This window comes from Lonchura striata, chromosome 6 (assembly GCF_050655825.1).
Source record: "Lonchura striata isolate lonStrDom1 chromosome 6, ASM5065582v1, whole genome shotgun sequence".
Taxonomy (NCBI): Eukaryota; Metazoa; Chordata; class Aves; order Passeriformes; family Estrildidae; genus Lonchura; species Lonchura striata.
In genome coordinates this window covers 13,653,693-13,671,062 of record NC_140708.1, presented here as the reverse complement: position 1 = coordinate 13,671,062, position 17,370 = coordinate 13,653,693, and the positions used below count along the sequence as shown (strand labels likewise).

The window sequence follows — 17,370 nt, the reverse complement described above, 5'->3', positions numbered from 1 at the left end:
TTAAAGCTGATATTTAAAGATATCTGCATGGATGTGTGTTAAAAGAATATTTATCCCAAAATTGAAATAGTAGTACATACTTGTGAATCTTCTTACCTATAAAGAAAAGAGGGAACTCTTTCAGCTCAGTGTGTGCCTTTTGTTACAGGACTAACAGCTCTCAGTAGAGCTGTGTTTACTTGTAAGGGAAATTTGTTTATTTACATGTTTATATGAGCAAAGCTGAAAAATTACAGTTTTGGTGCCCTTGATACTCATCATTTAATGCTCATACTATGCCAGTCTTGTCACTAAAATGTATGGAACCAGTCACATTCCATGTCTCCTACAAAACATGCATCAAATGTCACCATCCAAAGCAATAGCTTTCATTTATAATTAATAGCCTTTTACATAAGCCTCACCTACACTTCTAGATGGCTGTGCTATCCTATGTGCATACTGAAAAAAGGAAGATATTTTAGCAAGGTTTGAAGTAAGCGATGTCCTGCTGGGAGAGAAAACTGATAGAAATTTATTAAGATGTTGAAGATCTACATATAAACTGTGACCTAATGAAATACCACCAAGGAATTGTGGCAAGATTTGGATTTGTTTGCTAGCTTAGGTTTTGTCTTACCTAGAAATGCAGTTTAGTTTAGACTGTGTCGTATTCATGCTGTATTTACAGGCAAAGAAAGGAAATTATGCTTTCCTGTGGGATGTGACAGTAGTGGAATATGCTGCACTGACAGATGATGAATGCTCTGTGACAGTCATTGGAAACAGCATCAGCAGCAAAGGATATGGGATAGCACTCCAGCATGGAAGTCCCTACAGAGATCTTTTCTCCCAGAGGTAAACTGAAACAAAGCTCATTTTATAGGATTTCTGTCTATAGCCAACAACTGTTCACGTTAATTTTGGCACTTAATTATTAAGGAACAATGAATACATGACAGCAGAGAGGTTAGAGTCCAAGCTCCAACAAAGCTGCTGCTGCTCCACGTGCATCTGGTTTGGGAGGAGGGGACTGGAGGTGACATGTGGCCTCACACCTTCAGACAGCACTGCCTCTGGCAGAGGACTGATGTCCTCAGAGCTCGGTGAGAGGTGGAGGAGAGGCTGAGGAGACATCTTGAGCTCATGCCACGTTCTGCAGGCTCTGAAGCCGTGTGCTGCTCCCTGGAGTAAGGAAGCAGCAGTGGCCTGTGTTATGCTTTGGGGTGGAGGGACAGCTCGAAGACTCATGATGGTGCAGGGAAACAAGAATTGCATGGGATTGACAAGACCAGAAGACTATAAAACAATGCTGTGTAGTGATCTCTGAGCTACCAGCTGGGTATCTCTTGTCCATGTGAATGTGCACCCTGAAATGAAGACACACAGCTGTGCAGGGATGTGTGCCCTTAGCAGAAGGTGAGCGCGTGGCTCAGCTCCTGGCAGGGATCTGAAGCAGGGTTGCCTCATCTTGCTTCTCATTTATAAAAAGGAGCAAAATTCCAGCTGCATAACTAGAGACAAAGCTGCCTCAAGAGAAAAGATTGTTAGTAAACAGCTAAAACTCTTATCAAACCAAATCCAAAATGAATCATTCATGCAGAGATGGGACACTTCACAAGAGACAAAACAATGATTAATTAGCAACTGTTAACACAGTAATTCAGGCATTAAGTAACAGCATTGAATAAAATCCTTTTGAATAAACTACATTTACTAAAATAAATGAGTTGGTTGCTGCTTAAACAGATTTATACTAAATGGTGCACAAACAGTAGCATGTTTAGCCTCATATATTTTTGGAATTATTGTAGGAGAGCAGCAGTGGAGTGGGTTGAACATTTCACTAGTGGGACCAGCTGCTGCAGCTGAATGTAGCCAGATCAGGCATAACTGACTGGAATCTGGAATGTGGTGATTTCCCCTGGAAATGCTGTTTGCATTGCAGTGGAATTTTGACAGTCTTTTTTTTTCCTAAAGTTACCCAGTGGAGTTTACCTGTTGCTGTGAGTAGAAAGAAATCTTGGTATAAGGGAGTTTCAGATGAAAATTACAACACTCTGGTGGTGGAGGGGGGTGGAATTTTGAATTCTGGGATAGTAGATTTAAGAGCTGTGAAGCGTAAGGAAAAGACAAAAAAAAAAAACCTGTAAAAATATCATTGCAAATAATACTTGTCTCTTGAAATTTCTGCAGGATCCTAGAGTTGCAAGAAAGTGGAGATTTGGATGTTCTTAAACAGAAGTGGTGGCCACGGATGGGACGTTGTGACCTGAATAGCCACACCAATGCACAGACAGATGGGAAGGCACTCAAGCTGCACAGTTTTGCAGGAGTTTTCTGCATTTTAGCAATAGGCCTTCTTCTTGCTTGCTTGGTGGCAGCATTGGAGTTGTGGTGGAACAGCAACCGTTGTCATCAAGAAACACCGAAAGAGGTCCATAACTTTTATTCTTATCACAATTAAAAGTAGAAAACCCAAAAGAAAGAGAAAGCAAGTGGAAGTTGTGGGATTTTAGGTGCTCTCACGCAATAAATTTGATTTATTTTGATTTGCCATACTAAGCTTTGCATATAACTTTTTGGGTGGTTGTTTCTAAGAAAATAAAAGCAAACAAACAAAAGTGTCTTTTGTGCACATGGAAGGTGCCAAACTGACAGCCCTGGAGACTAAAGTCCTCTATTTATTTGTAGAGCAGATACAGCATGGGCAGCAGCAGTGCAAACTTCCCCTCATTGCCCCACCAATGTGCCTCATCCCTGACCTGGAGAGACCACCTTTAGGGGTAAGAGAGTGGTTCAGAAACATGTCCTCAGCCACTCTGCTGTGAGTGGCAGGGAGGCCAGTCACGGGCACCCAGCTGTGCCATCTGTGCTGATGTTTTCTCTGATCTGAGCCCCCATCCATTGGCTGGGAGATCCGTGTCCATCCTGTGCAGGCTCTGCAGCTGCCAGACGTCTGGTAGCTGCTCTCTTTCATGGCTGACCTGGGCTGAGTTTGAAGAGGTACACGAGCAATTAAAAATAAATCAGCTAGTTAATAATTGAATAAGCCATATTGCCATGACACTGTTTAAATGCTTCCTTTCTTTTGAAGTCAGTTTTATTTCTAAAAGTAGGAGCCTCTGAGGAAGCTGACCTTCATATAATGTGTGTTATCTAGGAAATTACACCTGAGAAGTTCTTGGGTTTGAAGTTTCCATGCACAGCAGCCAGAAGAAGTTAGCAATTCTAAGATAGAATAATCAGTCTATTCTCAGATCTGTCTTGCATGAAGCCTGTATTTTTTTTATGTAGTTTAAATGTTTAACAAACTAACCTCTTGCAATTTTGGAGACACTGAGGCATTTGTAGGTGATTTCATCTTGGAACAGATGTTTGTTACAAGCTAATAAGAGCAGTGAGCTACACTGCAGCTGGAAAAATAGTACATAGCCCACCAGTTCTAATCTCTTTTTCTCAAGTTGCAGGAGCAGCAGACTAATCGACATACCTATCACCAATTTTGGCAACCTGGTCTAGCGGATGGAGTCCCTGCCTTCGGCAGAGGGGTTGGAATTGGGGATCTTCAAGGTCTCTTCCAACCCAAACATTTGCTATGATTTTGCTGTGCTGTCTTGTAGAAGCTGCTCCTGCTGGAACTCCAAAGGTGGCCCCACGCTAGTGTTGCAAAGGCCTAAAGCCCAGCAGTGTTTCCCTGCACACTGAAATCCTGCAGGGCAAGGGCAGGGGTGCTTCCCAAAGTGTCCTCATGCTGTGTGCACGAGCACTTATCTGGCCATACTATGTGGTATTCCCCTCTCTGCGCTCAGGGAATTGCCTTTGTGTATCTTTGGAGAGTGAGATAGAATATGACTGAAGGGCAGTTTCATATAGCTAAGGTGAAATAATTTGCTCTTTTATTGCAAGGAGTTTAGAATACTCAGTTTCCATTTCTGGAAAAGGATCTGTCTTCCTGAGTTAAATATGTTCTTTTTTTCACCCATCCTCTTCCTTTCTTTTTTAATATCTGCATATCTATGTCTACCCCATCCCAGCTTTTCTCCCTTTCCCATCCTTCTCCTTCTCTTTCCCTCCAATGTGTTCTTGATGAAGGCTGTTCTTGTACATCTGTAGTGTTCTTTGGCAGTTTCTTTGTCAAACATAGAATACTTTTAACTCTCTGTGTTTTAAAGTAAACTGAAATTACTCCCATGGTAGAGCTGTGCTTGGGGAGATCGCTGTCAGTGGGGTTAGACCTGCCCTTGGAGCACAACTAGGCTGTGTTAGAGGCAAATTAAACTTAAACAGAGCATGGACAGGTTCCAAAAAGATCAGTGATGGGGAGGCTGCCAGGAGAGAGGGAGCAGAGCCAGCAGGAGCCCTGGCACAGCAGGTGTGGAGGCTGAAGGAGGAGGTGAGAGAGCACAGGGCCAGGCTGAGCCGGCTGGAGGAAGGCAGGGAGGGTATGCCAGGCAGGGTGGGGTGCAGTGAGGGGTCCCATGAAAGGGACAGCTGGCTGCAGTGACAGGCAGGCAGCTGGAGGCACCTTTGGGTCGATCACAGCAGCCAGAGGCAAGGGTGACAGCTGCCCAGAGGCAGGGACAGGCAGGATCCTCAGGAACCCTCTGCCAACGGCCACACGTGCCACATGGCCACACTGCTCCAGCCCTGCTGCACACCAGGGCTTGGGGCTCTTGTCACAGTGACCACAGCATCCACTCAACTCAATTAGCAAATGAATGTAGCCGTATTTCCTGGCACATTAGTGGCCTGACATATTTTATTTATGTATTACCAGTGAGGAGGGATTGAAGTGGGACATCTGATGGCTACTGCAGTTAAGGTAGGAAACCAGGTTTCAAAAGAGGTGGCGAATATAGATTGAAGGTTTTTGATGTGTTTAAAAGAACTAAGTTTCAAAACTATGGTAAGGACAGGCTCCAGGGCTGAGTAAGGTGTGGAATCCTGAGTGCTCCTCTGCTTGAGGCAGGAGCAGTGGCTGAGCCTGGCACAGGGGACCAAAAGCACAAGGAGAGTTTGATCTCCAGGAGGAATGTGTTCAGAATAGCCCATTTCTAGCACTGTGTGTTAACCAGCATTTATACAGAAAGAGCTATAGTGACAGAGCTACAGCACTAGTAGCATACACAGAACATTAAAATCTGCCTCTTAGCTGCATCTGGTACTCCAGCCAAGTCGTTAGTTCAGTAAGAGCTGCAAACACAAGTCATACTGCTGATTTTCTTCTGCTTTTGGGAAGGCTTTGGCAAAACACAAGTGTTGTGATATCACATAGAAATTGTGGGAACTGGGATGTCTCCCAGCCACTTTCTTCTGTGAAGCAGAGATTGAGGAGGGTCACAGAAAAGGCTGATTTTGTTGCAGTCTGAGATTAGACTTTGATGTTGCCTATGAGGCAAAGAGAAGGTGGCAACATTTGGCTTCTGTGACCCTCACTCTGTTAGGAGCTTTATAAATCCCTTGGAAAAAATTAAAGTGGAAGTGGAATTGAACGAGGAGTTGTCTTGGCTTGTGAAGCCCTTGTGCAGCATTCTCACTTTGGCATGACCCACCTGGTTGGTTGTAGCATGTCAATTGCCAACTCCAAAAAAAAAAATAAATGTTGGGACGATGAATGTACAACTACTATGGCAGATTTATGGAAGGGTTGGGTGGCATGCAGCTTGCTGGAGAGAGAGAAAAAGCATTTTTTAGAGACTCTTTTTTTTATATTGTGAAGTCTGTGGCTAGAAAAATGTGCATTGCCTTCATTGGCATTGGAGGAACGTTTTCAGCTGACATTAAGGTGGTGTTTTTTGCCAGTTTATTGTCTTCTCTTTTTCCACTTTGTATTCCTTAGGCTTTTGTGGAGGTAAGGCTGAGCCAATACATTGATGTCCAAGGACTCAGATGTCTGCATGGTATAAATCACAGCTCTTAATTACCCTGAGTGTGAGGAATGTGGTATTAACTATGAGACAAACAGAAGCCTGTCTTTTGAAACTTAACAACATAACTTGGACGTTAATATTAACCTGATGTACATTTGCAGACTTCATAGGAAGAGTTGTGTCAAGGGGACACTGCTTCCAATCACAATATTTTTTTACATTTTTCACAGATGAAGAAACTCAACCCCACAAAAATGTAAAAAAAATAGTATTGTGCCTGTGCACTATATCAATTCATTAAGACAAAGCTCCAGGAAAGATGAATTACCTTTATTTTTCCATGTTGCCATTGGTTCACAGTTGTATCTTTCAAGAAATAGTGAAATTTCTTGCTAGAAGAGCAAAGGCTGGGTTGATGTTTTTTCAGAATGTTGCTACAAGATATTTTTATTCTATTTGAAGGAGATTTGTAAAAATGTTTCTAATGAGTTCTGCTGTACAAATCTTAATGTTATCCCTATTAATCCTTATAAGATCAGGTTAACAAAAGAAAGATTAGCTCCAATATCAGGAAAAAATGTATTGCTGCAACACCATACCACATTCTTTTATTAGGGCTCAAGTTTGCAATCTCTTCAAGCTGGGAATTATCTGTTAATGTTAAAATTGCCTTATTACTTTCTAACTCAGAAAAGATTTGCACTAGATCATCTTTTTCCAAAAAGATATTCTGGAATTTATAATCACCCTCTACTCATTGTTGGTACCCAGCCGTCCAATACCCACAGTGAAATGTAGCCAGCTCATACATCTATCTCTCTGTGTTAAAATCTTGAATTTACACAGCTGCAACTCAGCCTGAAATACTGACACCTAATCTTTTGACTTTGATAAGCTTCAGAAAATTAGGGAGTTGTGAAAAATTAATATTTATTCTGGAGTCTTTGTTCAGTCCTTTTATGTCCCTTTTAAATGACTGAGCAATCAGATAAAGTTATTAAAACTGGTACCATATAAATGTTGAGATTTTGACAATTGCCTCTGGATTTCTTTTTGTGAGTCCTATGCATTTATTTCACAATGTCAGTAATCCATAATGTAATTTGGATCATTTAACAGCCAAGGGCTTTGCTGCATCATCAGATTGTTGGTATCTTTTATCCCCTTTGAAGGAATGAAAGGCAGTTTTCACATCTTTGTTGTCATTATGACCCAGCGTGGCTGCTTCCTGCAGTGGGCTCCCCAGCATCCTCTGTGCTTTATCAGCTGTGTCTTTGTGTGATGTGCTATCCTCTGAAGATTATTACTTCTGAGATCTTGTCAGAGTTATGAAGAAAGCATTCCTTGTTCATCCATATACTAGAAAACAATGGAAACTTAAATGCAAATATAAAATATCCTGCTATTCCTGGAAAAAATGTTAAATTCTCATATTTTTCACTCTTTGTGAGATTATTCACTAAAAATTCAACAGGCAACTGCATGTTAAACAAAATTAGTGACTTGTACAGGATGATTTTTTGTTTTCTGGGATCTGACACTTGTTGCATCTCTCATAAGAGGTGATATTGATTCACTTATATTTGATATAGCTCTTGAAAAATGATGTTGGAATCACCCCAATAAATTCTTAGTTTGATTCTTTCTTTTCACATATAATATATTATTAATCAAAAATCTGTTTTTCCAAACCAGGTGTGCTATTCCTAGAAATTTGAATGTTTCAGAAACTGGACCCAGTGTATTTAGGAATCTCTAGTGCAAGCAGAGTTGGGGGTTTTATTGTTTAAGGCATAACATAGTTTTCCACATCCTGAGTTGCTTCTAGTCATTGTCTCATAACTTGTGTCAAATTTATAATTCATTAACAATCACAGCTTAGTTTCTTACATTTCTTTCCTTTCTCATGCTTCTGCAAAATCATTTTTTTCAATAGATTCTTTTCACTTTTCTATCCTTTTTATTTTTAAATTATTAGAAAGGAGTAGCATCTCAGGTACTGATCAGAGTGGAAATAGTCTTGTGTACTAGTAACAGCATTTTATAATTCCTATTTCCTGCTACTCCAAGCTTAATAATGTCTTGAATCTCAAAAAGTCTAGACTCTGGGAGCTCTGTGAGATAGTGGGAGGTAGCAAAATTATTCTAAAAATTGTCACAAGTGTTTTGGCAGAACACAGGGTGAAAGATAAAACCCCTGTATATCTGGCCAGGGCAGCCTCTTGTGCCCTGCCTTAAACTCCCTTGCTTCCACATTCACTGATGTGCAAATCCCAGCCTACCTCAGAAGTCCATTCTTCCAGCTTTAGCAGTCATGAAAGTTACCCACTAAGACTTTCTTCTGGTATTAGAAGAGCAGGAATCCCAGTGTACCTTACGAAAGGAAAGAGGAGCTGGCAGCCACGAGTCCAATGGATCCAAATTTGTCACTGCTAAGAACTGTGATTTGTACTGTGTTCATCTCACTTTAGTTCTCCAGCCACATACTATTCCATGGCAATTGAAGCTTCTGTATCTTCAGCATGGTGTCAGCGGTGTTGGTTTTGATTATTAAAGAGTCTCTTGCTTTCACCATTATTTTCACTTTCCTTGTCTTTTTCCTTGTCGCTTCATTTACCTGTCTCCTTTGTGGTGTTATCTTTTTATGTGATATTTTGATTTGCCCCAGGATGGTTCCTTTTGAGAGTGAAAGGAAACATGAGACCATCAACCCAATATTTTATTTTCCCTTCATTGCATGTTCTCTATATTTTATCTTGGTTTTATTATAAATTATTTTTTCTGTATTTTAATGACATCTGAAATCTTTGTACATTTTTTGCTCAGTTGCATATAAATTATCATTTGTTTGTACTACTGTATTGTATTCTACTTTTCTAAGAATAAATAAAGGTTTGTTTGGGGAAAATAAATCATGCAAACATTGGCAAAATAATGCATTTTAATGCTATCTAGAAATTCAGTTTCAAACCAGCTTTGAATGTAATAAGCTGAGGAACTTCATTTGCCTGGCATTTTTAAATCAGCAAAGCGGTGTTAGGAACCAGTCAACCCAGAATGCAAAGTTTACTGTTGTTTGATGATAAAGTATAAGCTGAAAGAACCCGTTTAAAAAAAAAAAAAAAAAAAAAAAGGCCTATATAATATATAAATTACCTTGTACAGAACCTGGTAATAGCTGGAAGGGCATCTTAACTAGCTGCATGCTGGCTTTTTATGTGAGTGAAGAAACAAGATTTTCTCTTTGGAGGTGCCTGTAGTGAAGCAGATACTCTGTAATTCCTGGTCCCAGGCAGGGTGTACATCCAGATCCCAATGAAATCACTCAACTCCTGCTATTGATAACCATAGATTTTGGTCAAGGCTGTAATGGATTTAACAGTGACATATCATCCCCCTGATTTATGGCACTGAGCCCAGGCTTCTGCTACCCAAAGCAGTGGTGAAGCAATTAAGTTTTGTACCAGCATATTTCCCTAACTGCAAGGAGGGGATTTTTGTGTTTGGTTTAATTTTTCTCTGTCATGAAGGAAAATTCTGCTAATGGGATCCTTAGGGATATAATCTGGATTTACCTGGCATGAACCTTAGGGGGGGAAGAAAATTATTCAACAGAAATAAGCTTTAAAAATGAGTGTTGCCATGCAGGGAAATAAAAAAGAAATAACCTGTTTAAAGTTTCAGTTTGGTGATGAGTGTAAGTACTTGTTTAATTTGCATTACATTGCCTACCCAGAGAACTTCAGTGGCTACTCATGAGCTTGGCATGAGCTTATGTATTTTACTGAATTGGAGCCTTAATGTGTCAGATTCTTTTAGATTCTTCACACAATGTTTACACAGCTAATTTTTGTATGTCTTATCTCAGCCTATGGCAGTATTTTAAAGTTGAATTTTTGAAGGGGGTGTAAAATAACAAAATCAGTGAAAGTTTAAAATAAAAAACAAAAGCATAAAATGTGACTTTTTCTCAAATTTCTTTTGAATTTTTGTGGTTTGTAAAATGCCTTAAGTGTTAATCTAAATATTTAAGCATGTACATAAAATTAAATAAGAGGTGTATTCTAATCTCACCCAGAGCACCAAAACATTTCAGTTGCTTTCAGTGGCATAGGATCAAACTTCAGTTGCTTTGAAGCACCATGTATGAACCAGAGACTGGGAGATAGATGTGCATTGAGATTATTTGGTGAAGATTGACCTTACCATGCAGTGATATTAACATGCAATTTATACGCCTATTTATCAATTGAATTCAAATATTTTTATAGTACTTGAAATAATCTGTGGTCAATATTACCAAAATATTAAGGTATCAGAAATACCAATACTGTGGAAAATATTTTTTTTTTATTAATAAATGGCTTGGTTATGATTTTCAATAAGTCTAGACCCATGTTTATAGGCACATATATAAAAAAGAGCTACACAAACTCGATCAACAAGTACTATTTTTCAGAATTTTTCAGTATGCAAAAGTTATCTTTTGGGAAACTGGTGACTGGATTTTTATTATGCTGGGCTATTTTAATGATTTGACTGGTCATGTCTTGTCTTATGTCAAAATAAGAGCTTTGGCAGTTTCCAAAATACAGCCCTGAATGGAGGCACAGAAACCTTTTCAAAATTTGGTTTTTAATTGCAAAAATTGTGGCTAATAGTCAGGAGTAAGGATTTTGTAAGGTTTTCATATAGCTGAAGTGGAAATGAGAGGCTTTGTAAATCAGCTAACACTGGGCATCAAACAGGTTGTAGAAGCAATTCTTTGTCTCCTGTGCCAACTCTTTCTTCTCCTCCTGGCATAATAGGCAAAAAATGGGAACTTTTGAGATTTGGATGTGACTCGACAGGAATGGTGAAGAAGGAGGGTGTGGAGCAATCTGTTATGCCTGATGCTCCAGTAGAGTACTTTAGATTGTTAAAGGATAGCGTTGCTTTGATTTGGACTCACTAGAGTGAGAAATTGCTTATGGACTAGATTATAATTTAGGATTTAAAAAATGTGTAAAGCAATGTAAAGAAACCATTAAGTTTCAGTGAATTTTGGAATAGAATCTTTCTGAATTTAACTTTTCTTTCATAAAAGAGTAATCTGTCACCTCACAGTGTAATTTTAGATGATGTCAAATTCAGAAAACACCACCCTCTTGAGGGCCATCCTCTTTTGTTGCAATGCTGTTTCAGACCAGTGTAAGAAATGACGAGAATATGTTTGCTGAAAAGAGTGAAATATTAATTACATTATTAGCCTCACTATCTTGATCCTTCTTTCTTTTTTCTCCCCACATCTTCCTTTCCCTTTCCATCTGGAGATGGCCAATGATGTGAGGCTGGGCCTCAGAAGCATGGTGAGAATTTCTAATAAACATACAGATGATTGGTTTCTTGTTGAAAATGCCTGCACAGATGAATCCCTGTTAGTTTCCTCCTCATCTTTACCTTCCCCTGGAACTCCCCTTGACCCTGACCTTCTGTGTTGGAAATGCCTGTAAGTGCAGTCTGTAGTGTGTACACGGTAGAGGGTTCTCCAGTTGCAAGCTCTCCTTTCTCCCAAGTTCCTTTGCAGAGACATTGGCATGCTCATCAACCAGCACTCATTCTGTACTGCATTTTGCTGCTTGTGTTGAGAAATGTTTCTTTGCATTCTCTTATTGTCCTGTTAATTTTTAATGTCATGAAAACTGTGGAAGCATCTGTACCATGTAAACCACCCACTCATTCTCTTTGTCATTGGGTTACCAGCTGGTGAACCAAGGTTGGTAAGGATTTTAAAGCTTGAATATCTCAGCATGAGGCTGGATGTCCCCTTTCATATTGAGTAACAAATGAAAATGCTATCACAGCATCTTCCCTGGCAGGTTTAGGTCTATAGTGAGTTGCGAGGTCTAGACTGTTCTCTCTGTGATTGCACTTAATGGATGGTGGTGATTTGGGAGCAGATCACTACAGGATGCTGTGGGGCAACCTGCTGTTCCCCCATCAGGACTGTGTCCTGTGTGTTTATTCATAGAGACAGAGATGCACTTGAAGAGGATAAATAAGACAAAGGAAGAGGTTTAGCTATTTCAAAGCAATGTGCATTGTGGGCTTCACTGGCCTGCAGGGGAGATCTCTGTCTGGGCTATTCCTGGCAAGGCTCACAGGCAGGACCTGTGGGACACATCAGAATTGGACCCTGCTTAGACGTGCTTACTGCTTAGATAAATCCAACCTGGCTAAGGTGTGCAGCAGGACTGTGGGAAGATGTGAACTGCTTCATGAAAGTTCTTGCTGCCAGTTCTGTAGCCAGTCACTGTTACTTGTTTGGTGTCTAGGCTTTTGTTAATAATTTATTTGCGCCTATTTTCTGGCTGGGGGTAGCTGGAAATAAACTTTGGCAATGTATTCAAAACAATTTTCTATCACATTAGCGTTGACTTTGCAGGATTCTGTAATATCTCACTTTTTTCAGGTTTACTTAGAAGGAGAAAGTGTGCTAATGTCCCTTCATAAAGGAATTTCTGCTCTCTGGTGAAGGAGAGCATCACCTTGTGAATAAGGTGGCCTCTTGTACATAATTTTTATGAAGTTTTGTTTCTTTGCAGATGATTCCACATTGAATGAAATTAACATACTGCAAAACTTTCATTTCTTTTATTCTTTCATTAGGTAACAGCCAACTGGACCTCACCTGATGTCAGTCTCAGTGCCTTCTTCTAACAGCTGGTTTATGGACGATAATTTAGCTAATTGCTAATTTAGAATACATGGTAGAGCTTCCACTTCTAAGAGCAGAAGCTTGATTGCAGGATTGGGTCTGTTTCTAAAAGCAGGTTTTCAAGTAGACTCTTGAGGTGTATCCCTGCATATTTCCAATAAGATTCTGTTATGGTCAAACCAGCTTTGGGCAGAGCACACTCAGAAACCACTCAGCAAAGTTTATGTAACATTAAGTGCCATTTGACTGGGTCAGCTGCCTGTGTTAAGTGAATGACAGCAGGCACACATCACCACTGCATCTGTGTACACGTCTCTCTGCATTTCACTGCATTGTCGGCTGCGGACTCTCCGGAATAATGAGTGTCACACAGTGAGTCATGTCAAAAAGGGGTTATTGGTATTAATGTAACACCATACTGTATTGTCATTGTTTTGCAGCACATCTATTGCATGTATCATCACTGCTTTTTCTTCTTGAGCAAGCCAATTATGCCTGGTTTTTCCAATCTGTCAGTCTCCTGGAATAAATTAAAATTACAGCTTCACATATGCAGGAACTGTAACTGAAAATAATGATAACGACCCTGAGTGAATACAGGATTTCAAAATAATCCTAAGTAATTGTACACATGCAGAGCTGCTGCTGCTTTATTTCTCTTGAAGAAGCTAAATATTTGGGTCTATGATGTCTGAAACCCCACAGACTGAAGCTGGTTGCTGGGTGGAGCTGTGGGATTTGATGCTGAGTAAGAAGAGAATAGTTTGTGGGTACCTGAGCATGGAAACTTTGCTGTTTCAGTTTTTTTCTCTGCCTCCTTTTTTCAGTTTTGCAGTATGGCTGTTTGTGCCCGAAAGTGCCTCAGAGTGTTCCTTTCTAACTGGGTACACGTGTGCCTTCCAGCACCTGTGTCTCATGGCCTCTGACACATGTCATTATGAACACACATGTATGAGTCAGGAGGACTTTTATATGGGTGGGAGAGAGACCAGCATGTTTCCTGGTCAAGGGCAGAAGAGGAAGTGTCTGTCTGACACTGGAATTTGTCTCAAATTTTGAAACCTAGTCCTAATCACAAAATTACCTGATTTTTTAAAATAGCTATTGCATAGAATGAAAACCTAATATTACCATTTGTGTCTTCGTTTCTTTCTCTCGTCAAAAGTTAATCCTTCATGTTGTCACCATGACAGGAAACAAAAAAAAAAACCAAAAAAACCCAAACCATAAATTTTCCCTGGATTGATGATTAAGGCTACATTACCTTAAAGGCTTTGTTTTCTGCATATCTCCTGGTTCTTATTAAGTGATTTAACAGGCTTTTAATTCTTGGCACAGTTACCAGCACCTGACTGGGAGGTATTGACATATGCAAGATATTCCCTCCCTGTATGAGCCTGTCTGCCCATATTGGCTATGCTTCTGAAATTTTAGTCCTTCTGGGGTCAGGGCCATCAATCTTTTTCTTCTCCAGTCTACTGTGCTTTTATTTGCATGTGTTCGATGTCGATGCAACTTATCACAGTTTTGGCGTAGTTTTAGCATCACATTTCTGCAGATATTAGACTTTCCTATTTGGGCATTTGTCTTCCTTTTTTTGCCTTGCTGGAACTGCTTCATCATCTTGTAGCATTTTTGTCTTGAAGTGGTTTTTCTTGAACTCTGTGATAAGCTCACAGAAATCACAACTGAAAAACCAGACACCACAATAGTGTCTTTAATTAAAATATTCTTCTAGAAAAATTTTTCCTTGAAAGGTCACACGTGTTGCAAGCCAATAAGCACAGGAGTATTAGCTTTTAATTAATTGTATTTAGAGAGATGTAGGCAATTTCTTAAAAACATCAGCTTTCAAACACCCTTGAATTTGATCACATTAACTTACTCCAAACCTCCCAATTAGTAGCATATTCTTTCAATATGACTGCCCACAGTCCTTATTAGAACCCACTGTCAAGAGTCACAGAAAATAATCTAGGAAAAAAAGATATTGATTACTCTGTAAATCATGGTGTCTGCATTTATATCTTGTCATAATTTTGCTCTGTGTGAAAAGGGCAGACTTAGTCCTGAAAGGGAGTTATTTTCTTGCAGGTGGGACCATGCAGGTTCAGTCATTCCCAGATAATCTGGTGAGCATCCTCCAGATCTGCTGCAAGCCAGGGTGTGCTCCTGCTGTCACTCACAGGCCACTGCACCTGATCATGGCCAAGTGCTTGGCACACATCAGAACCCTGCCCTTCAAAGGCCCTTCCAGAACTCACACTCACTGGGGGGCATTGACATTTCACTTGGTATTTGTGCATAAAAGAATTTCCTGACCAGGAGCAATGTTTGGTTTGCTGTTAAACCTGTAGAGGATAAGCCTGGGTATATAATTAATTTTCCTTATACGTTTCTTTCCTTCACTGATTAATTTCTTCAACTGATCTATTTGGAGTACAACATTAATATTGAAAATAGAATTATGAAGCCAGCAAAGGAAAAATATTTTATCTTCTCCTGGCAACACAAGCATGTACTTGTGTCCAACACAGCCATAGATTAGAAGTGAAGTTGAATTGGCATGAAATCTCTGACGTGACATATTTATAATATTAACTGAATTTTATATATTAAGTGCAGAGAAGAAATTTTTTACAAATTACTGATATTTAATGAGAAGCACAGAATGAAAAATAAAGGAGAACATGGAGCTGACAATAGATAAAACATAATAACTTTTTAGATATCTTTTTCTGGTTTTATTGCCATTTAAACCTTTCTCCATTTAGTTTGTTAGTTTTTAGTAACATATGCTATGTTACTGAATTTCCCAGAAGAACAATAAAGGAAAAAAAAAAATATTAGGTTTACAGAATTTACAGATTCTGAAAGGTTGAGTTGTGACATAATACTATCCCAAAACTTCTGCTTCTGGAAATCTTGGGGTTCAAATAGTTTTATGGTGTGCAATGACAAACTAATATTTTCAAGGATTTCTGGATTTTATCTTAGGGGTTTTTTTAAGTATTTAAAGAATCATTCATTCACCATTAAGATAGTCCCATACAAACCTTGACATTTAGTTATTTAGCTGCTCTTTTCTAATAAGACAAAGAAAAAGAGAAGAACCTTTAAAAATGTGATTTTATAATTCCTCAGAGACAAGTTGTTTTCCATAACCTTTGCAAACATTTTATTTTGACAATGAAAAGAAAGAATTATGTGAATTCCTGGTCTGTTGAATGCCTATAAAAATTTTTCTCTGATCTTAATAAGGCCAGCAAGTTGTCCTTAATGCTGAAGAAAGAGAAGCAGGCAAGTGAAATCATCACCCTTATCTCTTAAAGAGATCTCAAGCGTTCTCTTCTTTATGTACTTCATAAAGTGCTCTGATGTAGATAGAATGTAATGTCTGTGTACAGGAATGGGTTTTAATCCTTAGTGAGAATAAAACATGAGTTTGTATTGTGAAACGTAAGCAGCTGCAAATCCACCATTTCCTGAGGCTGCTGTCCCAGAGTGGACTGTGCATAGCACTGTCAGGGCAGGAGAGGGGAACATTGCAGAGGATATGGAATGTTCCTTAACGCTCCTTAATAATCCCTATAGTCTGGACTCAGAGATGTGCATTAAGAGCATCCCAGCTGTGGCTCTTCATGTTTATAACTTAAAAGGACTCAGCTAAATATGTAACTAGGATTAATTCATGCTTTAAATTTTATGACCAGATGCTCCAAATGAAGATGCTGCTTCATTCACAAATTTATTTTTGCTCTGCAAACAATCAATGGCTGCTTGTTGCAATTATTGAAACCTTACCTTTCCCTCTGGGTTGGCTTTATCCAAGTCACATTTTACTTGTTCCCTTGTTCCACTAGCAAAGCAGGCTGAATACACTTACAATGTACTTGCAATAAAAAAAAAAAAATTAAATATAAATAAAACATTGGTGTATATGTTCACTTGAAATGATCTGAAGAAGGCATTAGTATTTGGCAAAAGCTCAGAAAAATGGAAATGAGTCACGAGCATTGTGCCAAAGCCTCATTTAGGGATATTTGCTCAGTTCTGAGTTGTCTTTTGTTTTCTTATTTTGCAGTGGAGGCTTGACAAGAATATGAGTCCCAGATACCCAAAATGCCAGCTAGAAATCTAAATCCCAGCTAGCAGCATCATTTAGAAAAGAACTAGTACAGGGTACCTAAAGAGGCGTTGCATAATGGCCTTCTGGGAGTTAGCTCCTTAGACACAGCGTCATCGTACGTGGTGCTAGCTGCAGTTTGTGCACAAGCAGAGCTTTGCAGCAAGCTTTTATTGGCAAACAGGTGAGCAAAATGCAGCAGTCAGTGGTTGGACATCTGTTCCAAAGGAACCCAGTCAGAGAGGTCGAGCTCTTACTCCTGTTGGGGAACAATATAAGAAATTTTTTCACATTTGCCCCAGGTCTACAATTTTACTTCAAGAAAGAGGGACTGAGGAAAATATGAATTAGATCCATGTAATCCTCTGGCCACTGTACCGTAAATCCTTATGTTTACTAGCTACAGAATTTAGGAGAGAGTGTCTGAATTATCATCAGCTTAGTGCATTGTGTAATGTATTGAATGAAGGGCCTGACAGGTCAGGTGTATTTGTTGTCAGAAAGGACTTTACACAACTGCAGGGGTTATCTGATCAAGTGTTGTGTGATCCCTTCATGTCAAAAAAGTTTATGTTTTATTTTATTATCCATTGATTTTCTCTAACTCAGAATTATCTGACTAGAGTATTTGGCTGAAAAAGCAAGATTTTTAAAAAGTTATTTGTTTCTTTGGTGAGGAAGATGATATCCCAGGT

At 39.3% G+C, this 17,370-nt stretch overlaps 1 protein-coding gene across 5 annotated transcripts in view; it reads left to right on the top strand.

Annotated features, from left to right (window-relative positions):
- The window catches only part of GRID1 (glutamate ionotropic receptor delta type subunit 1), a 516,570-nt gene that overhangs the window by 480,057 nt on the left and 19,143 nt on the right, over positions 1-17,370 (top strand). For 3 of the 5 annotated variants that reach the window (XM_085583261.1, XM_077784530.2, XM_085583263.1), the window contains exons 14-16: positions 671-837; positions 2,176-2,416; positions 11,165-11,200. In XM_085583261.1, the coding sequence (XP_085439387.1) occupies positions 671-837; positions 2,176-2,416; positions 11,165-11,200 (444 nt within the window). Of the gene's footprint in view, positions 1-670; positions 838-2,175; positions 2,417-2,678; positions 2,766-11,164; positions 11,201-17,370 lie in introns of all 5 variants that reach the window. The other 2 variants (XM_077784531.2, XM_031505170.3) reach the window with 2 other exon arrangements.